At 39.4% G+C, this 20,870-nt stretch overlaps 1 protein-coding gene and 1 pseudogene across 6 annotated transcripts in view; one reads left to right on the top strand and one right to left on the bottom strand.

Annotated features, from left to right (window-relative positions):
* The window catches only part of HORMAD2 (HORMA domain containing 2), a 97,951-nt gene that overhangs the window by 63,983 nt on the left and 13,098 nt on the right, over positions 1–20,870 (bottom strand). For all 6 annotated transcript variants that reach the window (XR_004442367.1, XM_033233194.1, XM_033233190.1 and 3 more), the window contains exons 3-7: positions 17,860–18,001; positions 12,397–12,460; positions 11,125–11,161; positions 3,183–3,203; positions 2,482–2,508 (exon numbers count right to left, since the gene is read on the bottom strand). Coding sequence is in view for 5 of the 6 variants with exons in the window: in XM_033233194.1 (XP_033089085.1) it covers positions 2,482–2,508; positions 3,183–3,203; positions 11,125–11,161; positions 12,397–12,460; positions 17,860–18,001 (291 nt within the window). In the remaining variant the exon portion in view is untranslated. The remainder of the gene's footprint in view (positions 1–2,481; positions 2,509–3,182; positions 3,204–11,124; positions 11,162–12,396; positions 12,461–17,859; positions 18,002–20,870) is intronic.
* Positions 9,971–11,111, top strand: LOC117096173 (annotated as a pseudogene).

The following is a 20,870-nucleotide window of genomic DNA, read 5'->3' as shown; positions in this document are numbered from 1 at the left end:
TACTCATACTTGCTACTCATTTTGTAGTGTGTGCCTACAGAAAAGCTACGTTATCACTCTTCTCTATTTTAGTACTTAGTTTACTTAGATGCTTACTTTTGTTGGTCATCTTCCTCATGAGATAGAGCAACCAGAACAAAACTTCAAGCACAGAAGTACTGTAACTTCATGGAATGCTGAAAACTCGGTCTTCTGAACTAGGGACACACACTTGTTTGATTTAAGCCAGAGGTTCTCAATTGTTGTACCATGACATACTCTTCACAAGAGTGCTGCAAATTTTAATCCACCTGTCCAGTGTATTTTTGCTTCAGACATATATAAACATTGTTATTGTTTGTGCAATTTTGTTTAGGAAAGGATATACTTCCAGGCATACAACTGAAGAAACATGGCACAATATGAGATAAATGCCAAAGAAGATGTTTATGTTAGAATGTTGTTTTGTGAGTACATAAGAGAATGAGATCAGGGAGGTAAGTAGTTTTATCAGTGACTTGATGCTAAATAGCAATCATAAAATAATGTAACTTGTGGATGCTCTTTGTGCCCTATGAACATTGCTATATCACAGTAGTAGTTACATTGTAATTACTACTGATTTGTTTGGGCTCTTTTGAGTGTTTTAGTATCATCCAATATGCTACTGAATTTTTTAGTAATAAAAAGTATACCATGAACACACGGGTTAGGAATCACTACCTACCCATAAGGGGAACACTCTGTAAACATTCAAAATATTTTTTTCCTGGGTCATAAATGATAGCTGAAAACTTACCACATAACAAGCTTTTGTTTCCTAATTTCATTATTATATATGCTCGCATTTCTTCCCACTCTGTAATACTTTTTTTGGAATTAAACTCAATTTGCTTAGCATTTCACTACCCCCCAAAAAAAAACACTGGTTTCAAACTAGGAAGTTTTCATGCATAAGAAAACATGATAAATACTACACTAAGAAAATGACCAATTTAGTAACTATCAGAAGGTTTTATTTTGGGAAACTTCCCTTCAAACTTACAGTGTGGTGGGGAAACATTTTGAAATGAAACAAGAGACAAAGAAATAAAAGATAGAACTAGTTTGGGCATTGAGGAATTTCTACCTACTGTATGTAACAGTTTTCTTACCCCTTGCTTAAACAGCTACATGTCATCTTGCAAAGAAAGAGTATTAAGAGCTAAAAATGCATAATTTAGTCTAGAATAGCACCAGTTAGGCCAAATATGTAGCCTTAGAGAACAAAAATTGGTAAGTAAAGAAAAAGGAAAGAAAGCTAGGAGAAAGACAAAGAGAGTAAAATGAGAAGAGAACACAAGTTTTCTCCCTCCATTTCTGTGCCACAGCCACATTCTAAGTGGTACAAGTAACTATTATGTGTCCAAGACTATGAGACAAGACGCTTGTCCTCAAGAATTCACAATCTGGGCCGGGCATGATGGCTCATGCCTGTAATCCCAGCACTTTGGGAGGCTGAGGAAGGCAGATCACTTGAGGTCAGGAGTTCGAGACCAGCCTGGCCAACATGGTGAAACCCCATCTCTACTAAAAATATAAAAATTAAAATTATAAAAAATATAAAAATTAGCCGGGCATAGTGGTGCATGCCAGTAGTCCCAGCTACTCAAGAGGCTGAGGCAGGAGAATTGCTAGAACCTGGGAGGCAGAGGTCACAGTGAACCGAGATTGCACCGCTGCTCTCCAGCCTGTGTGACAGAGTGAGACTCTAAAAAAAAAAAAAGAAGAAGAAGAAGAAGAAGAAGAATTCACAATCTGGTTGAGGAGATTAAGTAATCAATATGAATCAATTGAGAGTGTTAAATTGTGGGGTTCTGCTGAAAAAAAAATTTAAAGAAAAAAGTTAGCATAGACCAAATAGCCAAAGAGGCTTACATATAAGATTTGAACATAGTTGATCTTGAAGATGAGTCGGATACCCTAAACAGAGGGAAGAAATCTAAAGAGAGAAGTAAAGAGGTAAAACTCCGAAAATCTGTGAAAACATGAAAAGGGGGAGAATTTAATTGGCATAAAAGAAAATTAGAGTTATGCCATATCTCATTTATTTTCCCAAAAGGCCATAAACAGAAAGGATTCATAATCAGTTTAAATAAATAATAAAATGTGGTTTTACATGACTCAGAAAAAAAAGGCCATAAAAATTAAACTGTAAAAATTTTTAAGAAAAAAATGTGGTTTTATACATTTATACATTAAGAGACTCTTAATGCCAACAGGTTAGGGAATAGGTTCAGTTCTTCTCAATGCCTTTTTTCCCCAATACCCTTAGATAGTTTTTGAAAAATCTCATAATAAGAGATTGGTCAAGTTTAGAGTAAAATACACTGAAAGAGCCCACTATGAGTTCCTCTGCTCATATGGTAGTCTAGCAACATAATATATAGCCTCAACTCAGAAAAACATCTTAAAATATTATATACATATACTACCCACCTATATGTTTGTGTGTGTTCTTACCTCAGATCCCATGGGATTTGTGTAAAGCTGTATAAGGGAAAATAAACAGCATTCAATTTCTGGAATTTACTAGATTACTCTTCATGAAATACATTTTTTATATAGAGTTCAATTGTGTTCTATTAGTTGAGTACAGACATATATTTTAAGCTAGAGATAAGATATACTTATTTTGTGAATGTAGAGTCTTTAGAATATTCTGTGAACACTGAATAAAAGGAAATTAATAATGAAGCATTCATAATTACCATGACTGAGCTACAAATAAATTCTAAATAATCCATTATGGTTTAAAATTTGTTCAATAAATCATAGACCTAAGACTCTCAATGGTATCTTCTCATTTTCTATTCTTAACTATGTATACCATGTTAAACTCAGAGGTATACAAAATTTCAAGAGTCTACCAAAGTTCAAAAACAAAAAATTTGGAGTCTGTAAAGTAACTAAAAAAATAAAATCCTGAGAGCCAATAAATGAAGCAGATAGTACAGCCTATATATTTTCCCAGGTGTTATACCAAAGAAATATACAATTCATAATCTTTTATTAAAACTTCTGATAGATCCTGTTTTTAATTCCAAGACAGATAAAAAGAAAAAGTCAGGGAGGAAGGGGGAGAGTACTGTTTTAATGTTTCACTTGCCAAAAGACAATGAAATAGAGACAGAGGCTTGGTCTTTAAATGAGTGTGTACTTACTGTCAGTACTGCCATACGTAGCTTCAAGAGAAAGAAAAATATTATTATTATATACTTGCACCTATGTTATCATTCTTTTCAATAGACTAATTAAAATATTATTTCAGAGATTTTTGAAAGATTTGGGTAGGAAAAAAATATCCAGAAGACCAGAACAAAAAGGATACAGTCATCACTCAGTATTTGAGAAGGAATTAGTTCTAGGACTCCCTATGAATACCAAAATCCATGTGTACTCAAGTACCTCAGGGAGTATATGAAAAGTCAGCCCTCCGTATCTGGGTTTCACATCTGCAGATACTGTATTTATTTTTTTATTTTTATTTTATTTTTTGTTTTTGAGACAGAGTCTCACTCTGTCGCCCAGGTTAGAGTGTTGTGGCATGATCTCAGCTCACTGCAACATCTGCCTCCCAGGTTCAAGGGATTCCCCTCCTGAATAGCTGGGATTATAGGTGCCCACTACAATGCCCAGCTAATTTTTGTATTTTCTTTTTTTCTTTTTCTTTCTTTTTTTTTTTTTTGAGACAGAGTCTTGCTCTGTCACCCAGGCTGGAGTACAGTGGTGTGATCTCAGCTCACTGCAAGCTCCACCTCCTGGGTTCACACCATTCTCCTGCCTCAGCCTCCCAAGTAGCTGGGACTACAGGCGCCCACCACCACATCTGGCTAATTTTTTGTATTTTTAGTAGAGACAGGGTTTCACCGTGTCAGCCAGGATGCTCTCGATCTCCTGACCTCGTGATCTGCCCCGCCTCAGCCTCCCAAAGTGCTGGGATTACAGGCATGAGCCACCACAGCCGGCCTAAGTTTTGTATTTTCAGTAGAGATGGGGTTTTGCCATGTTGGCTAGGCTGGTCGTGAACTCCCAACCTCAAGTGATCCTCCCACCTTGGTCTCCCAAAGTGCTGGAATTACAGGTATGAGCCACTGCGACCAGCCTGTGTTTTCTTTTTCTTTCTTTCTTTTTTTTTTTTTTCTTTGAGTCACCAGGCTGGGTACAGTAGCACGATCTTGGCTTACTGCAACCTCCACCTCCTGGGCTCAAGCGATTCTCCTGCCTTAGCCTCCTGAGTAGCTGGGATTACACACGTGCGCCACCACGCCCAGCTAATTTTTGTATTTTTAGTAGACATGGGGTTTCACCAAGTTGGCCAGGATGATCTCGATCTCCTGACCTTGTGATCCACCCGCCTCAGCCTCCCAAACTGCTGAGATTACAGGCGTGAACCACTGCCCTGGCCCCGGCCTGCATTTTCAATCCACCTTTGGTTGCAGCTGTGGAAGTCACAGATACAGAGGGCCAACTGTATTTATTGAAAATAATCCATGTATAAGTGAACCTGTGAAGCTCAAACCCATGTGGTTCAAAGGTCAACTGTACTTTTTTTTTCTGGGAGGGTCACAATTAACTTTATGCTAAAATTATATGAAGCCAGGTGCGGTGTCTCACACCTATAATCCTAGCACTTTGGGAGGTCAAGGTGGGTAGACTGCCTGAGGTCGGGAGTTTGGGACCAGCCTGGGAAACATGGTGAAACCCTGTCTCTACTAAAATACAAAAAATTAGCCAGGCGTGGCTGCTTGTGCCTGTAATCACAGCTACTTGGGAGGCTGAAACAGGAGAATAGCTTGAATTTGGGAGGCAGAGGTTGCAGTGAGCTGAGATTGCGCCATTGCACTCTAGCCTGGGCGATAGAGAGAGATTCTATCTAAAAAAAAAAAAAAAAAAGTATATGTTCACAATTTGATAGCATATAAAGAGGAATTTACCAGATATCTGAAAACTGATTCTTTCCTATAATTTTTTTCTTTTTTTCTCTCCATTTCTGAAAGACTAGCATTTTTAAATTGATACATAATAGTTGTACATATTTTGGGGGTACATGTGATATTTTGATACCTGTATATAAAGTGTAATGAGTTCAACTGTATTTTAAATCATTTCTAGATTACTTATAATACCTAATACCATGTAAATGCTATATAAACACTTGTCACACTGTATTTTTATTTGTATTATTTTTTATTGTTGTACTGTTATTTTTTCTAAATATTTTCCAGTCGGTTGAATCTGTGGATGTAGAATGCTCTGATACACGGAGGGCCAACTGTACTAACTATTCACTCATTCAAGTGAGAGTCCATCACATACACAGCGCTCTGCTAGAGAGGAGAGGGACACAAAAAAGATAACTATCCCTCCTCTCAAAAAGTTGTATTCTAGTTCTGGAGGCAAAAGGTATACAAAATAATTCAGTATTACTAAATAAATACGCAACAAGTACCTCAAAAAGTGTCCCATTTGAAACTAATCTACTAAAGTAAAAATGTCTTATATGTCTATAAAGTCCTTGTCCTCTCTACATATACACTACTATGAACAGATTATCTCTTCTTGAAAGAGTAATATATAGAGATAGAAATATAATCAAGCCAATGATAATTGTTTTTAAAAACTAGAATACAAATCAGAAAATTTCAGGCTAGGCACAATGGTTCTTGCCTGTAATCCCAGCACTTTGGGAGCTCAAGGAGGGCGAATCACTTGAACTCAGGAGTTCAAAGTCAGCCTGGAAAACATGGTAAGATGCCATCTTTACAAAAAGTAAGATAATTAGCTAGGCATGGTAGTGCACACTTGTGGTCCTAGCTATTTGGGAGGCTGAGACAGGCAGATTGTTTGAGGCCTGGAAGTTGAGGCTGCAGTGAGCCATGATTGTGCCAGTGTACTCCAGCCTAGGCAACAGAGTGAAACCCTATAAGAAAGAAAGAGAGGGCCGGGCACAGTGGCTCATGCCTGTAATCCCAGCACTTTGAGAGGCTGAGGAAGGCGGGTCACGAGGTCAGGAGTTCGAGACCAGCATGGCCGACATGGTGAAACCCCATCTCTACTAAAAACACAAAAAATTAGCCAGGCGTAGTGGCAGGCGCCTGTTATCCCAGCTACTCAGGAGGCTGAGGCAGGAGAATAGCTTGAACCCAGAAGGCGGAGGTTGCAGTGAGCCAAGACCATGCCGCTGCACTCCAGCCTGTGCAGCAGAGAGAGACTCCAAAGAAAAAGAAGAAAGGAAAGAAGGAAGGAAGGAGAAAAGAAAAGAAAAAGAAAGAAAAGAGAGAGGAAGAAAAGGAAGGAAGGAAGGAAAGAAGGAGGGAAGGAGGGAAAGAGAGAAAGAAAAGAAAGAAAAAATTTCAGAACCACAATTTCATATCAAAGGACTAAAACTTTACTGCCACATTGTGGCCATTTTGATTACTGCATATAAACTCATACATTAATTAATTGAGTTCATTTATTTATGCATTCATTCAAAAATAGACATGGCTGCTATCTCAGGGAACATTCAGACTACCAGTGGAGAACAACAGTAAACAACAAAAAAATAGCAAAGATAGCTATATCATTATCATCGTGTTCATTGCTATGAAGCAGCAGCATGGGGTGCTATGAGAACATAAAATAAAAGGACCATCTAGGCTGGGGAGGAGGGTGTCAGGGAAGGCCTCCCTAGGGAAGTAAATAGTTAAGCTGAGACTTGAAAGATAAATTTGAGTCAGCCGGGCAAGGTGTATGGGGCAGGGGAGAGAAGTTTCTAGGCAAGAGGAACAATATATGCAAAGGTAAAAGGAGCTTGGCATGTTCTAGATTGCTTGTGTGGCTTGAACATGGGAACAACAGTGATACCTTGGAAGGCAGACAGGGATCACATAGGCCTTGCAGACCATGTGAAGGACTCTGAACTTTATTTTAAAAGCTGTGGAAAATGTTTAAACAAAAGAACAACATGATCAGACTTGGGTTTCTGAAAGTATGCAGTGTGGACAGTGGATCGGAACGGTGAGGAACTGAGAATGGGAATAAGGAAACAAGCTAGGTAACTATATACAATATAGTCTTTTTTTTTTACAATAATTATCTGCAACACTGATATGTGTTTATTTTAAAGAATTCAAGCAGGCCGGGCGCGGTGGCTCAAGCCTGTAATCCCTGCACTTTGGGAGGCCAAGACGGGCGGATCACGAGGTCAGGAGATTGAGACCCTCCTGGCTAACACGGTGAAACCCCGTCTCTACTAAAAAATACAAAAAACTAGCCGGGCGTGGTGGCGGGCGCCTGTAGTCCCAGCTATTCGGGAGGCTGAGGCAGGAGAATGGCGTAAACCCGGGAGGCAGAGCTTGCAGTGAGCTGAGATCCGGCCACAGCACTCCAGCCTGGGCGACAGAGCGAGACTCCGTCTCAAAAAAAAAAAAAAAAAAAAAAAGAATTCAAGCATAACATAAAGTACAAAATAAGTATAAAAATCACCCAAAATTGAAACCCCATCTCTACTTAAAAATACAAAAATTAGCCAGGCGTGGTGGCACACACCTATAGTCCCAGCTACTCGGGAGGCTGAGGCAGAAGAATCACTTGAACTCGGGAGGCGGAGGTTGCAGTGAGCCAAGATTGCGCCACTGCACTCCAGCCTGGGCAACAGAGGGAGACTCCATCTCAAAAAAAAGAAAAAAAAAAATCACCCAAAATTTCACAACTAGAAATAATCATGCTCTTACAGGGGAACATCTTTCAAGATCTCTAGATACTCAAATTTGATTTTACTCAAACTATTTTCATTTATTTATATACTTATTTATTTGAGACGAAGTTTCACTCTGTCGCCAGGCTGGAGTGCAGTGGCATGGTCTCAGCTCATTGCAACCTCTGCCTCCTAGGTTCAAGCAATTCTCCTGCCTCAGCCTCTCGAGTAGCTGGGATTATAGGCACAAGCCACCATACCCAGCTAATTTTTTGTATTTATAGCAGAAATACAAGGTGTCACCATGTTGCCCAGGCTGGTCTCAAACTCCTGGGTTCAAGAGATTCACCCGCCTCAGCCTCCCAAAGTGCTGGGATTACACTGTGCCCGGCCTCAAACTACTTTTAAAACATATCATACCAGCTACAAGATCACCTGAGGAAAGTTATAAAAGATTAACAACTGAAAAACAATATAAATACTATTTACTTAAGAGACTAAGTCATCTATCTAAAATTTTGTCTTTTGATCTCCCCAAAACAAGTTATTTTGACTCAGTCATACAGGTAGTTATTTAGTAAAATAAATGTATCAAACTAGCTAGATACCCTTTGTACATTATACTGCTATTTTAGTACATGTAATACTTATAATATTTTATTTAAGAAGTGACTCTTACTATTATATTATGACTTCCCTGAGAGTGGAATCACATTTTACTCTCATTGTTATCTCATCCAATGCCTAGGCACAATGTCTGGCACAGATTAAATAGCCGATGTATAAAGAATGAATGTTTAACACATACATAGTATTTGTTATGTGCCAGGCATTGTTCTAAACATTTTAGATCAGCGGTTTTCAAATTGTGGTCCCTAGACCAGCAGTCAAGAGCATCACTTGTAATTTGTCTGAAATGCAAATTCTTACATCAAAATATTGAGGTGAGGCTTGACAACCTGTGTTTTAACAAGTCCTCCAGGTGATTCTGATGCAAGCTAAAGTTTGAGAACCACTGCTTTAGATTATTAACTCATTATCAAATAACCTTAACAAGTGGATTTTATTATTATCCCCATCTTATATGCAAAGAAACTAAGGTACCAAAAGGTAGGTTACTTGACAAAGGCCACACGGGTATTAAGTGACAGAACTGGTATTCTTCAGACCATCTGACTCCAAAACTTGAACTTCTAACTATATTGTACTGCCCATCAATGAGGAACAGTCAGGAAATGTCACTAAATGAATGGATGAAGGGGGAATGAATGAGCACTGTTCAGTATAACAGTGATGGCCTTCTCTCCCTCTCAATCTGTCCAAATATTTAGGGCCTTCAAAGCTCAAAAGCTATTTTCTCTCAAAAGATTTCTCTCATGTTCCTCACAGGGTATAGTGCCTGCTTTCCCATACTTCCCATTGCATATGATCATTATCTTTCTTTAGGCATTCATGACTTTCTAATGAGCATTATAGGGGTGATCAAAATATCTCTGATATTTTTACATTAAAATATCAAATTGACATAAAAAATCAATATATAGGCTGGGTGCAGTGGCTCATGCCTGTAATCCCAGCACGTTGGGAGGCTGAGTTGGGCAGATCACTTGAGGTCAGGAGTTCAAGAGCAGCCTGGCCAACATGGTGAAACACAGTCTCTACTAAAAATGCAAAAATTAGCCAAGTGTGGTGGTGCATGTCTGTAATCTCAGTTACTTAGGAGGCTGAGGCAGGAGCATTGCTTGAACCTGGGAGGTGGAGGTTGCAGTGAGCCAAGATCGCGCCACTGCACTCCAGCCTGGGCAACAGAGAGAGACTCTGTCACACACTCACAAAAATAAATAAATAAATATGTAAAGCCCAATATGACATAGATGCTGGCCAGTCAGAAAGGATGCCAATTTAGCTCTAGAGCTGGGCTCCTGGAAGCAACCCTTGGAGTAGATATTAACCTTTTGGTTACTGGATTTTGGAGTGTTCTGGAGATATCCCAAAAGAGACACTGGTAAAGTGATGTGGAGGATATTGATAGGGAGCCACATGAGGTCTCAGAAAAGCAGCAATTTACCATTCAATACAGAAATATTTCAATATTTTAAGAGCAGATACAGCTGAGTCAGTATGTAACAGCTGATCATCAGCCCTGCATATGAATATCAATTATCTTCTGCCAAGGTCTATAAGCTCTTTCCCACTTCTGTTTTATCTTTGTATCCCTAGGTCCCTCTGGTCAGTGTTGAATAAATCATAAGTAACAAATGTGCAGTGGAAATAGAAATACATGAATGTGCTAAATAATCTAGTGTAAGGCTTCCTGACCTCAAGATTTCTTAAAGGAACAGGAATTGAGGAGTAAAAAGAAGACATAGATGGAGAAAATGGGGAAAAGCAGTGGTGGAAATTTCAAATATTTATAGGCCTTGGCTGCCACTGGAGAGCAGCAGCCATGGCTCTGCTCTACCTTACAGCCATGGGACTCAACAAGGGCCACAAGGTGGCCAAGAATGTGAGCAAGCCCAGGCCTAGCTGCCACCACAGGTGCCTGACCAAACACACCAAGTTCATGAGGGATATGATCCGACAGGTGTGTGGCTTCACCCTGTATGGGCAGCATCCCATGAAGTAGCTCAAGGTCTCCAAGGACAAATGGGCCTTCAAGTTCATGAAGAAAAAGGTGGGAACACACATCCGCACCAAGAGGAAGTAGGAGGAGCTGAGCAATGTCCTGGCCGCCATGAGGAAAGCCGCTGCCAAGGACTGAGCCCCCTGCCTTGCCCTGCCCTCTGCTCATAATAAAAGCTTCACAGGAAAGAAAAAAAGAAAGAAAAAAGAAATTTCATTTATATACATCTTGTCTCTTCAACTAGGACTAGAGCCTCCATTCTATACGCCCTTCATAGCTGTCTTGGGCAGCATGAAAGATCAGATGCACTTAAAATTTAAACTATATATTTTTTTAAATCTGAGGTACAATACTACCTATTGTAAAGGAATAGATTATACTTATGAACTAAATATAGTTACCAAAATAACTAAGACAGAATAAAAACCAATTATTCAAGTCCATTTTTTTCCTTTCATATCTGCAAATTGAATCACCACTATTCTAAATATGTTCAATGCACTAAATGCCAGATTCTTGTCTCTCCTGTCCCACATCTTGTGGATCTCTTCCAGTGACTTCAGAGGAAACTCTGTGGTCAAAAAGATATGAGTATGTAAAAGAGAAAAATGAGTTTTCTTTCTAATTGATGCAAAGGAGACATCAACAGGACAATAAAGACATAAGATAACAAGAAATTAGTTTATGAATGCAAACGTAGACACTTATACTGTTAAACACAACGAAATAAAAGTCTAATTTCTTTTTATAAAGAATAAAAGACAAGCCTTTGATTCCAGTGTAAGTTTAAAAACATTCTTACGTATCTCTTTTCCAAAGCATCAAAACAACCTTGAATCCTGTCAAGAAATAAATATTTGATGTCAATTGGACCACATGCAAAGCCAAAATAATTCCAAGTACAGAATTCATTTGCACTTTTTGCTTTGATGTACATTAAGTTGATAACCATTTTACCTTTCCCATTTAATCATTTTTTTAAACTTCCAGCAACTTTTAATATGTTGATAGAAATTTATAAGTAGTAATGAGCAATTTTGTGGTAGTGAACCAAATTTTTTGGATCCCATGTTTAGTACACTGACACGCATATGATGAATTATCAGTTTTTTAAATTTCTGTGGGTACATAGTAGGTGTATATATTTAGTATTTTATCACAGTTTTTATTTTTATACAAGTCAATTTTCTTTCAAAAACAAAGCTAAATCAGTGTCTTAAAATTATTAATAATATTGATAATTAAAAATATTGAATAATTCTTACAAATTCCTAGAAAATTATTTTTTAAAAAGAAAGAGGGAAAGCAGGCCGGGACAATGGCTCATGCCTGTAGTCCCAGCACTTTGGGAGGCCAAGGTGGGCGGAGCATGAGGTCAAGAGATCGAGACCATCCTGGCCAACATGGTGAAACCCCGTCTCTACTAAAAATACAAAAATTAGCTGGGCATGGTGGCGTGCACCTGTAGTCCCAGCTACCCGGGAGGCTGAGGAAGGAGAATCGCTTGAACCTGGGAGGCAGAGGTTGCAGTGAGCCGAAATCGCGCCACTGTCCTCCAGCCGGGCGACACAGGGAGACTTCGTCTCAGAAAAAAAAGAAAGAAAGAAAGAAAAGAAAAAAGAAAGAGGGAAAGTAGGAAAGAAGAAATTTTTTTTTTTTAATGGTCTTGGCCGGGCGCGGTGGCTCACGCCTGTAATCCCAGCACGTTGGGAGGCCGAGACGGGCGGATCACGAGGTCAGGAAAACGAGACCACCTGGCTAACACGGTGAAACCCCGTCTCTACTAAAAATACAAAAAAAAAAAAAAAAAAAACTAGCCGGGCGTAGTGGCGGGCGCCTGTAGTCCCAGCTACTTGGGAGGCTGAGGCAGGAGAATGGCGTGAACCCGGGAGGCGGAGCTTGCAGTGAGCAGAGATCACGCCACTGCACTCCAGCCTGGGCGACTGAGCAACACTCCATCTCAAAAAAAAAAAAGAAAAAGAAAAAAAAAAACTTACTAAATAAAGTATTATGGGTAATTTCAGCCATGATAAAAATAATGTTGTTCAACTTGTATAGAATTTCTATTACTTACCATCTGATAATATGCAGTGACCCAGGACATTTTTTATCTTCTCGGAGGATTTTTAAACTGAGGTCTACAAAAACAGAAACACAGTCTATTTTTGTCTACTAAATGACTGCTGTACTGAAATTGTCCATGCTAAATAGGGTATTTCCTTTAACTATTTTATTTATGTAATTTATTTAGTTTTATAGCTTATAAAAACATTTTGGATCTCTAAACATCTACTTTAAAAATAAATCCTATGTTAAGAAGTAGCTTAGTCTCAATTTTGATTACAGTTAGGAGTTTCCTCCTTCTAAAATGTAGCACAACTGAGTTGGCTCCAAAATCAATTTGTGTCCCTTCTTTGCCTCTATAGAATTCTAAGTAATTATGAGGTAGTGTTGAGACTATCTCCATTGACCAACTTAAAATATACACCTCAATCTCAGTCATTTCTCTGTTATTTCTCTCCCTCTCAATGAAAAGAAAGGAATGAAAAATTTCACATGGATTATTCTCAAATACTTACTTTATTTGAAATCTAACTACCTTTTTATACTTAGGAAGAATAGGAATATCATATTAAGAGTCGGCCGGGCGCGGTGGCTCAAGCCTGTAATCCCAGCACTTTGGGAGGCCGAGACGGGTGGATCACGAGGTCAGGAAATCGAGACCATCCTGACTAACACGGTGAAACCCCGTCTCTACTAAAAAATACAAAAAAAAAAACTAGCCGGGCGAGGTGGCGGGCGCCTGTAGTCCCAGCTACTCGGGAGGCTGAGGCAGGAGAATGGCGTAAACCCAGGAGGCGGAGCTTGCAGTGAGCTGAGATCCGGCCACTGCACTCCAGCCTGGGCGGCAGAGCGAGACTCCCTCTCAAAAAAAAAAAAAAAAAAAGAGTCTGGGTTTAGGCCGGGCGCGGTGGCTCACACCTGTAATCCCAGCACTTTGGGGGGCTGAGGCAGGAGAATTACTTGAGCCCAGGATGTCGAAACCAGCCAGGGCAACCTAGTGAACCCTCACCTCTAAAAAAAAAATTAAAAAATTATCTGGGCATAGTGGCACATGCCTATAGTCCCAACTACTCAGGAAGCTGAGGCAGAAGGATCACTTGAGCCTGGAAGGTCGAAGCTGTAATCCTATAATGATCATGCCGCCACACTCCAGCCCGGACAATGAAATGAGACTCCATCTCTAAATAAATAAATAAATAGAATTTTGGTTTAAAGTAGTCCAAGATCAATCACTGATTTATGTGTGATTTTGCATAAGTAACTTCACCTTTTCATATTGTTTTCCTGTCCTAAAATTGATGTTACCTGTATCTCTCCTGAGGGATACGAAAATTATCCTGTGTTGATATAACATTCAGAAATTACAAGAGAGTGACACAGGAGTACTAAGCATTTTTATGATGTATATTACTTTAAAAACAAACATTGAAAGGGAGACATATCACTTCCACAATAACTGTCACAAAAAATAAAGCTATAGGGAATGGTATCATTGCCATTGCCTGGGGTAGTGACTGGCACACAGTATGTGCTTATTACCAACAATATGTCTTTCTCAATTCTATGTTCTAGACACGAGGGGAAACTGCAAATATATGTTAGATATAAACACATTCACTATTACAAGTTTGTATCTCATAGACCAAAAGATGTCATAATATAAATGAGGTTGTTGTGATTGCAAATACCATGTTTATGTGCTTATAGCACACATGCATTTTATTGATGCTCTTACATTGCTTAATATTTTTTTCTTTTTTGTGACAGAGTCTCATTGTATCACCCAGGCTGGAATTCAGTGGTGCAATCACAGCTCACTGTAGCCTTAAGCCCCCAGGCTCAGATGATCCTCCCACCTCAGCCTTCAGAGTAGCTGGAACTACAGGCACCCACCACCATGGCCAGCTAATTTTTTGTATTTTTTGTAGAGACAGGGTTTCACCGTGTTGTTCAGGCTGGTCTTGGACTCCTAGGCTCAAGCAATCTGCCCACCTTGCCTTTCTTTTTTTTTTTTTTTTTTTTTTTTTTGAGACGGAGTCTCGCTCTGTCACCCAAGCTGGAGTGCACTGGCCAGATCTCAGCTCACTGCAAGCTCCGCCTCCTGGGTTCACGCCATTCTCCTGCCTCAGCCTCCTGAGTAGCTGGGACTACAGGCGCCCGCCACCTCGCCCAGCTAGTTTTTTGTATTTTTTAGTAGAGACGGGGTTTCACCGTGTTAGCCAGGATGGTCTCGATCTCCTGACCTTGTGATCCGCCCGCCTCGGCCTCCCAAAGTGCTGGGATTACAGGCTTGAGCCACCGCGCCCGGCCTCACCTTGCCTTTCAAAGTGTTATGATTACACTTTGGATTACAAGCATGAGCCACTGTGCCCAACCAAGAGAATTAGACTAAAATGAGGCCAAGGTATATCATTAAATACAGATGTAAGAAATTTTAAATTAGATTTTGAAAAATAACATCTTACAAGGCAACTTGAAGCTCTCTATATTTATTTTCAAAATGATAGTTCCTATTTTAGTGACAAGTCAACAAGATTCACAATCCAGCTTTTTTAAAACTTTTTTTTAATACTTTAAGTTCTGGAATATATGCGCAGAACGTGAAGTTTTGTTCATGAGCCATGGTGGTTTGCTGCACCCATCAACCCATCAACTAGGTTTTTAGCCCTGCATGCATTAGGTATTTGTTCTAATGCTATTCTTTCCCTTGCCCCCGATCCCCCGACAGGCTCCAGTGTGTGATGTTCCCCTCCCTGTTTCCATGGGTCCTCATTGTTCAACTCCCACTTATGAGTGACAATATGCGGTGTTTGGCTTTCTGTTCCTGTGTTAGTTTGCTGAGAATGATAGTTTCCAGTTTCATCCATGTTCCTGCAAAGGACATGAACTAATTCTTTTTTTATGGCTACATAGTTTTCCATGATGTATATGTGCCACATTTTCTTTATCCAGTCTATCATTGATGGGCATTTGGGTTGGTTCCAAGTCTTTGCTATTGTAAATAGTGCTGTAATAAACATATGTGTGCATGTGTCTTTATAGTAGAATGATTTATAATCCTTTGGGTATATATCCAGTAATGGGATTGCTTGGTCAAATGGTATTTCTGGTTCTATATCCTTGAGAAATTGCCACACTGTCTTCCACAATGGTTGAACTAATTTACACTCCCACTAACAGTGTAAAAGCATTCCTATTTCTCCACATCCTCTCCAGCATCTATTGTTTCCTGACTTTTTAGTGATCTCCATTCTAACTGGCATGAGATGATATCTCATTGTGGTTTTGATTTGCATTTCTCTAATGACCAGTGATGATGAGCTTTTTTTCATATGTTTGTTGGCTGCATAAATGTCTTTTTTTTTTTTTTTTTGAGACGGAGTCTCGCTCTGTCGCCCAAACTGGAGTGCAGTGGCCGGATCTCAGCTCACTGCAAGCTCCACCTTTCAGGTTCACGCCATTCTCCTGCCTCAGCCTCCCGAATAGCTGGGACTACAGGCACCCGCCACCTCGCTCGGCTAGTTTTTTGTATTTTTTTAGTAGAGACGGGGTTTCACCGGGTTAGCCAGGATGGTCTCGATCTCCTGACCTTGTGATCCGCCCGTCTCGGCCTCCCAAAGTGCTGCGATTACAGGCTTAAGCCACCGCGCCTGGCCCATAAATGTCTTCTTTTGAGAAGTGTCTGTTCATATGCTTTGCCCACTTTTTGATGGGGTTGTTTTTTTCTTGTAAATTTGTTTTAAGTTCCTTGTAGATTCTGGCTATTATACATTTGTCAGATGGATAGATTGCAAACATTTTCTCCCATTCTGTATGTTGCCTGTTCACTCTAATGACAATTTCTTTTCCTGTACAGAAGCTCTTCAGTTTAATTAGATCCCATTTGTCTATTCTGGCTTTTGTTGCAATTGCTTTTGGTGCTTTAGTCACGAAGTCTTTGCCCATGCCAATGTCCTGAATGGTGCTGCCTAGGTTTTCTTCTAGGTTTTTATGGTTTTAGGTCTTATATTTAAGTCTTTAATCCATCTTGAATTAACTTTTGTATAAGGTGTAAGGAAGGGGTCCAGTTTCAGTTTTCTGCATATGGCTAGCCAGTTTTCCCAGCACCATTTATTAAATAGGGAATCCTTTCCTCATTGCTTGTTTTTGTCAGGTTTGTCAAAGATCAGATGGTTGTAGATGTGTTGTGTTATTTCTGAGGTCTCTGTTCTCTTCCATTAGTCTATATATCTATTTTGGTACCAGTACCATGCTGTTTTGGTTGCTGTAGCCTTATAATATAGTTTGAAGTCAGGTAGCGTGATGCCTCCAGCTTTGTTCTTTTTGCTTAGGATTGTCTTGGCCATATGGGCTCCTTTTTGGTTCCATATGAAATTTAAAGTAGTTTTTTTCTAATTCTGTGAAGAAAGTCAATGGTAGCTTGATGGGAATAACATTGAATCTATAATTACTTTGGGCAGTATGGCCATTTTCATGATAAACAATCCAGCTTCTTAAACAAATAAGATTTTGAAAAATTGTTGAGTCCTAGGTACTTGGGTTTTTTACTTTTTGGTTTTTTGTTTGTTTGTTTGTTTGTTTTGAGATGAAGTTTTGCTCTTGTCACCCAGGCTGGAGTGAAATGGCACAATCTTGGCTCACTGCAATGTCTGTCTCCTGGGTTCAAGTGATTCACCTGCCTCAGCCTCCCAAGTAGCTGGGATTACAGGTGCCCACTACAATGCCCAGCTAATTTTTGTATTTTTAGTAGAGACAGTGTTTCACCATGTTGGCCAGGCTGGTCTCGAACTACTGACCTCAGGTGATCCACCCACCTCGGCCTCCCAAAATGTTGGGATTACAGGCATGAGCCACCATGCCTGGCCGGTACTTGTTTTTATAATAAGAAAAGGGGCCAGAAACAGCTTGTAATATAAGGAAATGAGATGATAAATTTAAGAGCACTGAAACAAAAGGAATGAAAGTAGAAGACCTGGCAATTGAGAAAAAAGCCAGAACTGATTAGAATAATAACTATCTTAATATCCATGTGAATCAACAAGTGAGTATGGCTTTTTTTTTCCCCCCAGCATTTTTATATATGTTAACAGAGAGAAAAGGTTTTCACTTGGTTCCTTTGAACCTCCTCAATGCCAAAGTGTACCTTAAAGAATAAATTCAATTGAGACACAAAATAGTGCAAATCTACAGCATTCAAATAGATTTTGGTCTAGCTGTTGCTTTTATACTGGACTTGTCCAAACAGATTTCTTTTTTCTTCCATCTGTCACCTGGCATCTAGCCAGGAACTAGTAATTCCTATAAGTAAAATCACTACACACAGTAAAATTAAAATGGAAAAATGGATTAGCAAATTGGTCTTGAAGAACAGGCCCTTAAGTTGGAATTAGCACACTTTGTGAGAATTTGTGTATTCCTGCTAAATAGAGAAAGGGGCTACAACAGCCAAAGAGACTAGTTAGTTTAACTTTACCATCCAAATGGCGTTCTCCATAAGAGCTCTCTGGAAACAGGCCCCTTAGGTATGTTATACATGAGATGGAAGTAGCAAAAAGTTTCTTCACCATTTTCAGGGACTCATGCTCATTAGTGATTTGGGATGGGAAAACTGTTTCCTGGAAAAACAACGGAGGTGAAAAAAGATTAGTATTCTTTAATATATTCAGTTCAACACATCATTACCATAGATATAATGAAAAGATTTCTCAGAACTTCAAATTTGATACATTTGAAGGTAATCAAAAAGAAACAGTGCTTTGAATATTACATTAAATTAGATCTTCATAGGCAAGGCAGAGCAGAAAGGCAGAAACAATTACCCAAGTAATTCAAGACTAAAACAATTTATTTCATAATGATCCATGAAACTGGAGTTTTACTATGATTATATAATCTCCTTCTCTCTCATACACTCCTCGGACCCTACTGCAATCTGGATTTTACTCCTTTCCTTTCTACACTATTCTCTCCGAAGTCACCAAGTACAGTCCTATGGTTGACCTCTTCTCATCCCTCATAATATGTAACTTCTTTATATTATCTGACACTGTTACCCACATACTCTCTTTTCCTCTCCAAGGTGCCATAACACTATTTTGGTTTTTCACCTATTCCTATGTATCTTTCTCAGTCTCTTTTATTTTTTTCCAGTTGTTCTGCTCTTTAAATGTCGGTTATCCCCTAGGATTCTGTCTTCAGGCTTTTTCTCTTTTACAGCTGTCTTCTTGAATAATTTCATCTAGTTTCATAGCTTCAGCTACAGCCTATACAGAAAGGATTTAGGGTTCCTATTTCTGTTATGAGTCCCAGTTCTATATTTTTATTTCCTGAACATCTGCACCTAAATTACTTTGTAGATCACTTAAACTCAGTTTATCTCTGCCACCCCTGGCTAAAACCTGATCCCAAGTCTCATTCTCAGACTAGTGAATCAGCACTACTCCAGTCATCCAGGTTAGAAGCAGCTTCATCTTTGTCTTCTCTCTTCTTCATACCCTACTAAATTCTATTAATTCTCTCTAAAAGAGTTCTCAAATCTATTTTCTCCTTTCCCTTCTCACTGCCACTGGCTTGACTAAGGACATACTCAATTATCTCCTTGATTACTGCAGTAGCCCCTGATTTCGTTGCCAACAATTCTTTTATTCAACCTGTCTTCCATATTGTCATCAGAATTAATTTTCAAGGATACAAATCTTATCAGTGTTTGTCCAGGATAGAGTTCAAGTACCTTAGAGTGGGATTTCAGAACTGTCAAAATCTTATTCTTGTTTAGCTCTCCTGCCTCATCTCATACCCCTTCCTCCCTACCCACACTCCCTTATTCTCTCCCATGCACCCTACTGTCTAGCCATGTGGAATTGCGGCTATACATCTACTATTCTATTGCCATGTATTTCCACACTTTTGTGCTTTGCTTAAGCCAGAGCTCTGAGGAATACAAAGCTTCTGCAAGATGTCACATAGTGTTCTATAAAAAGTATCAATACTAGGAATAGCTTCCTGCTAAATTTTATGTATGTGTATATATACAACATAGTAAACAAACTTAAATCATTGTTCTTAAATGATTAGATAGTCTTCCTTAAGAAATAGTGTGCCGTAAAAGGAGTGTGATAAGAGAGTAACTGGTATATGAATTTGTGACTTTTGCTTCAGTATGTAAGGAGCATCTACCAAGAGTCATCTTGCATATAGAATATTTGCTGATGGATAGGTTGTGCCAGTATCTCAAATTATCATTTCAACATATGTTTGACATACTATGTGTACTGTATACACAATGTTTATTGTGTTTACGTATTAAAATAAAAATAAAAATTTGATCTGTTTTTCTTTTCTTTTTTTTTTTTTTGAGATGGAGTCTCGCTCTGTCGCCCAGGCTGGAGTGCAGTGGCCCGATCTCGGTTCACTGCAAGCTCCGCCTCCCAGGTTCACGCCATTCTCCTGCCTCAGCCTCCCGAGTAGCTGGGACTACAGGCGCCCGCTACCACGCCGGGCTAATGTTTTGTATTTTTAGTAGAGACGGGGTTTCACCGTGTCAGCCAGGATGATCTCGATCTCCTGACCTCGTGATCCGCCCGTCTGGGCCTCCCAAAGTGCGGGGATTACAGGCGTGAGCCACCGCGCCCAGCCGATCTGTTTTTCATAATTATTCTGTGAGGCTGCTTTTTGCTGTTTTCTTTAAGCCAAGCACAAAATATGTCTCATGAATTCCAGTCGGTATTGTGTCAATACATTATAATTTTAAAGTATTTTCTAAATATTAACAAATTAGACTATATTAAACTTTAGAATTTCTGTTCATTAATATACTACTAAGAGCATAGGTCTTACAAAGGACTCATATCCAGAATGCATAAAGAACTCCTAAAAGTCTTTAAGAAAGACAAATAGAAAAGTGTCCATTTGTATGAAAATAGACAATAAAAGAGCATATCCAAATTACCAATAAACAAATGAAAAAGTGTTTAAATTTTATCAGGCAAGTGAGCATTAAAATCACAAGGAGGCTGGGGTGGTGGCTCACACCTGTAATCCCAGCACTTTGGGAGGCTGAGGTGGGTGGATCACTTGAGGTCAGGAGTTCAAGACCAGCCTGGCCAACATGGTGAAACCCCTGTCTCTACTAAAAATACAAAAATTAGCCAGGTGTGGTGGAGGGTGGCTATTATCCTAACTACTCGGGAGGCTGAGGCAGTAGAAACACTTGAACCCAGGAGGCGGAGATCACAGTGAGCCAAGGTTGTACCACTCCAGCCTGGGCAACAGAGTAAGACTGTCAAACAAACAAACAAAAAAATCACAATGAGAGAATACTACACACCCACCAAAATGGCTAAAAGTTTTTAAAAGGATGTAGAATAATAAAAACTCCTAAACACTGGTTGTGGGAGTGTAAATGGGTACAACCTCTTTGGAAAGTTGCTTGGCAGTATATAATAAAGCTAAATAATTACATATCCTATGACCCATATTTTACTC

This window comes from Trachypithecus francoisi, unplaced genomic scaffold (assembly GCF_009764315.1).
Source record: "Trachypithecus francoisi isolate TF-2019V2 unplaced genomic scaffold, Tfra_2.0 Lachesis_group14, whole genome shotgun sequence".
In the NCBI taxonomy this organism is placed as follows: Eukaryota; Metazoa; Chordata; class Mammalia; order Primates; family Cercopithecidae; genus Trachypithecus; species Trachypithecus francoisi.
Note: the sequence above shows the minus strand (reverse complement) of the source record. Positions and strands in the feature narration are given on the sequence as shown.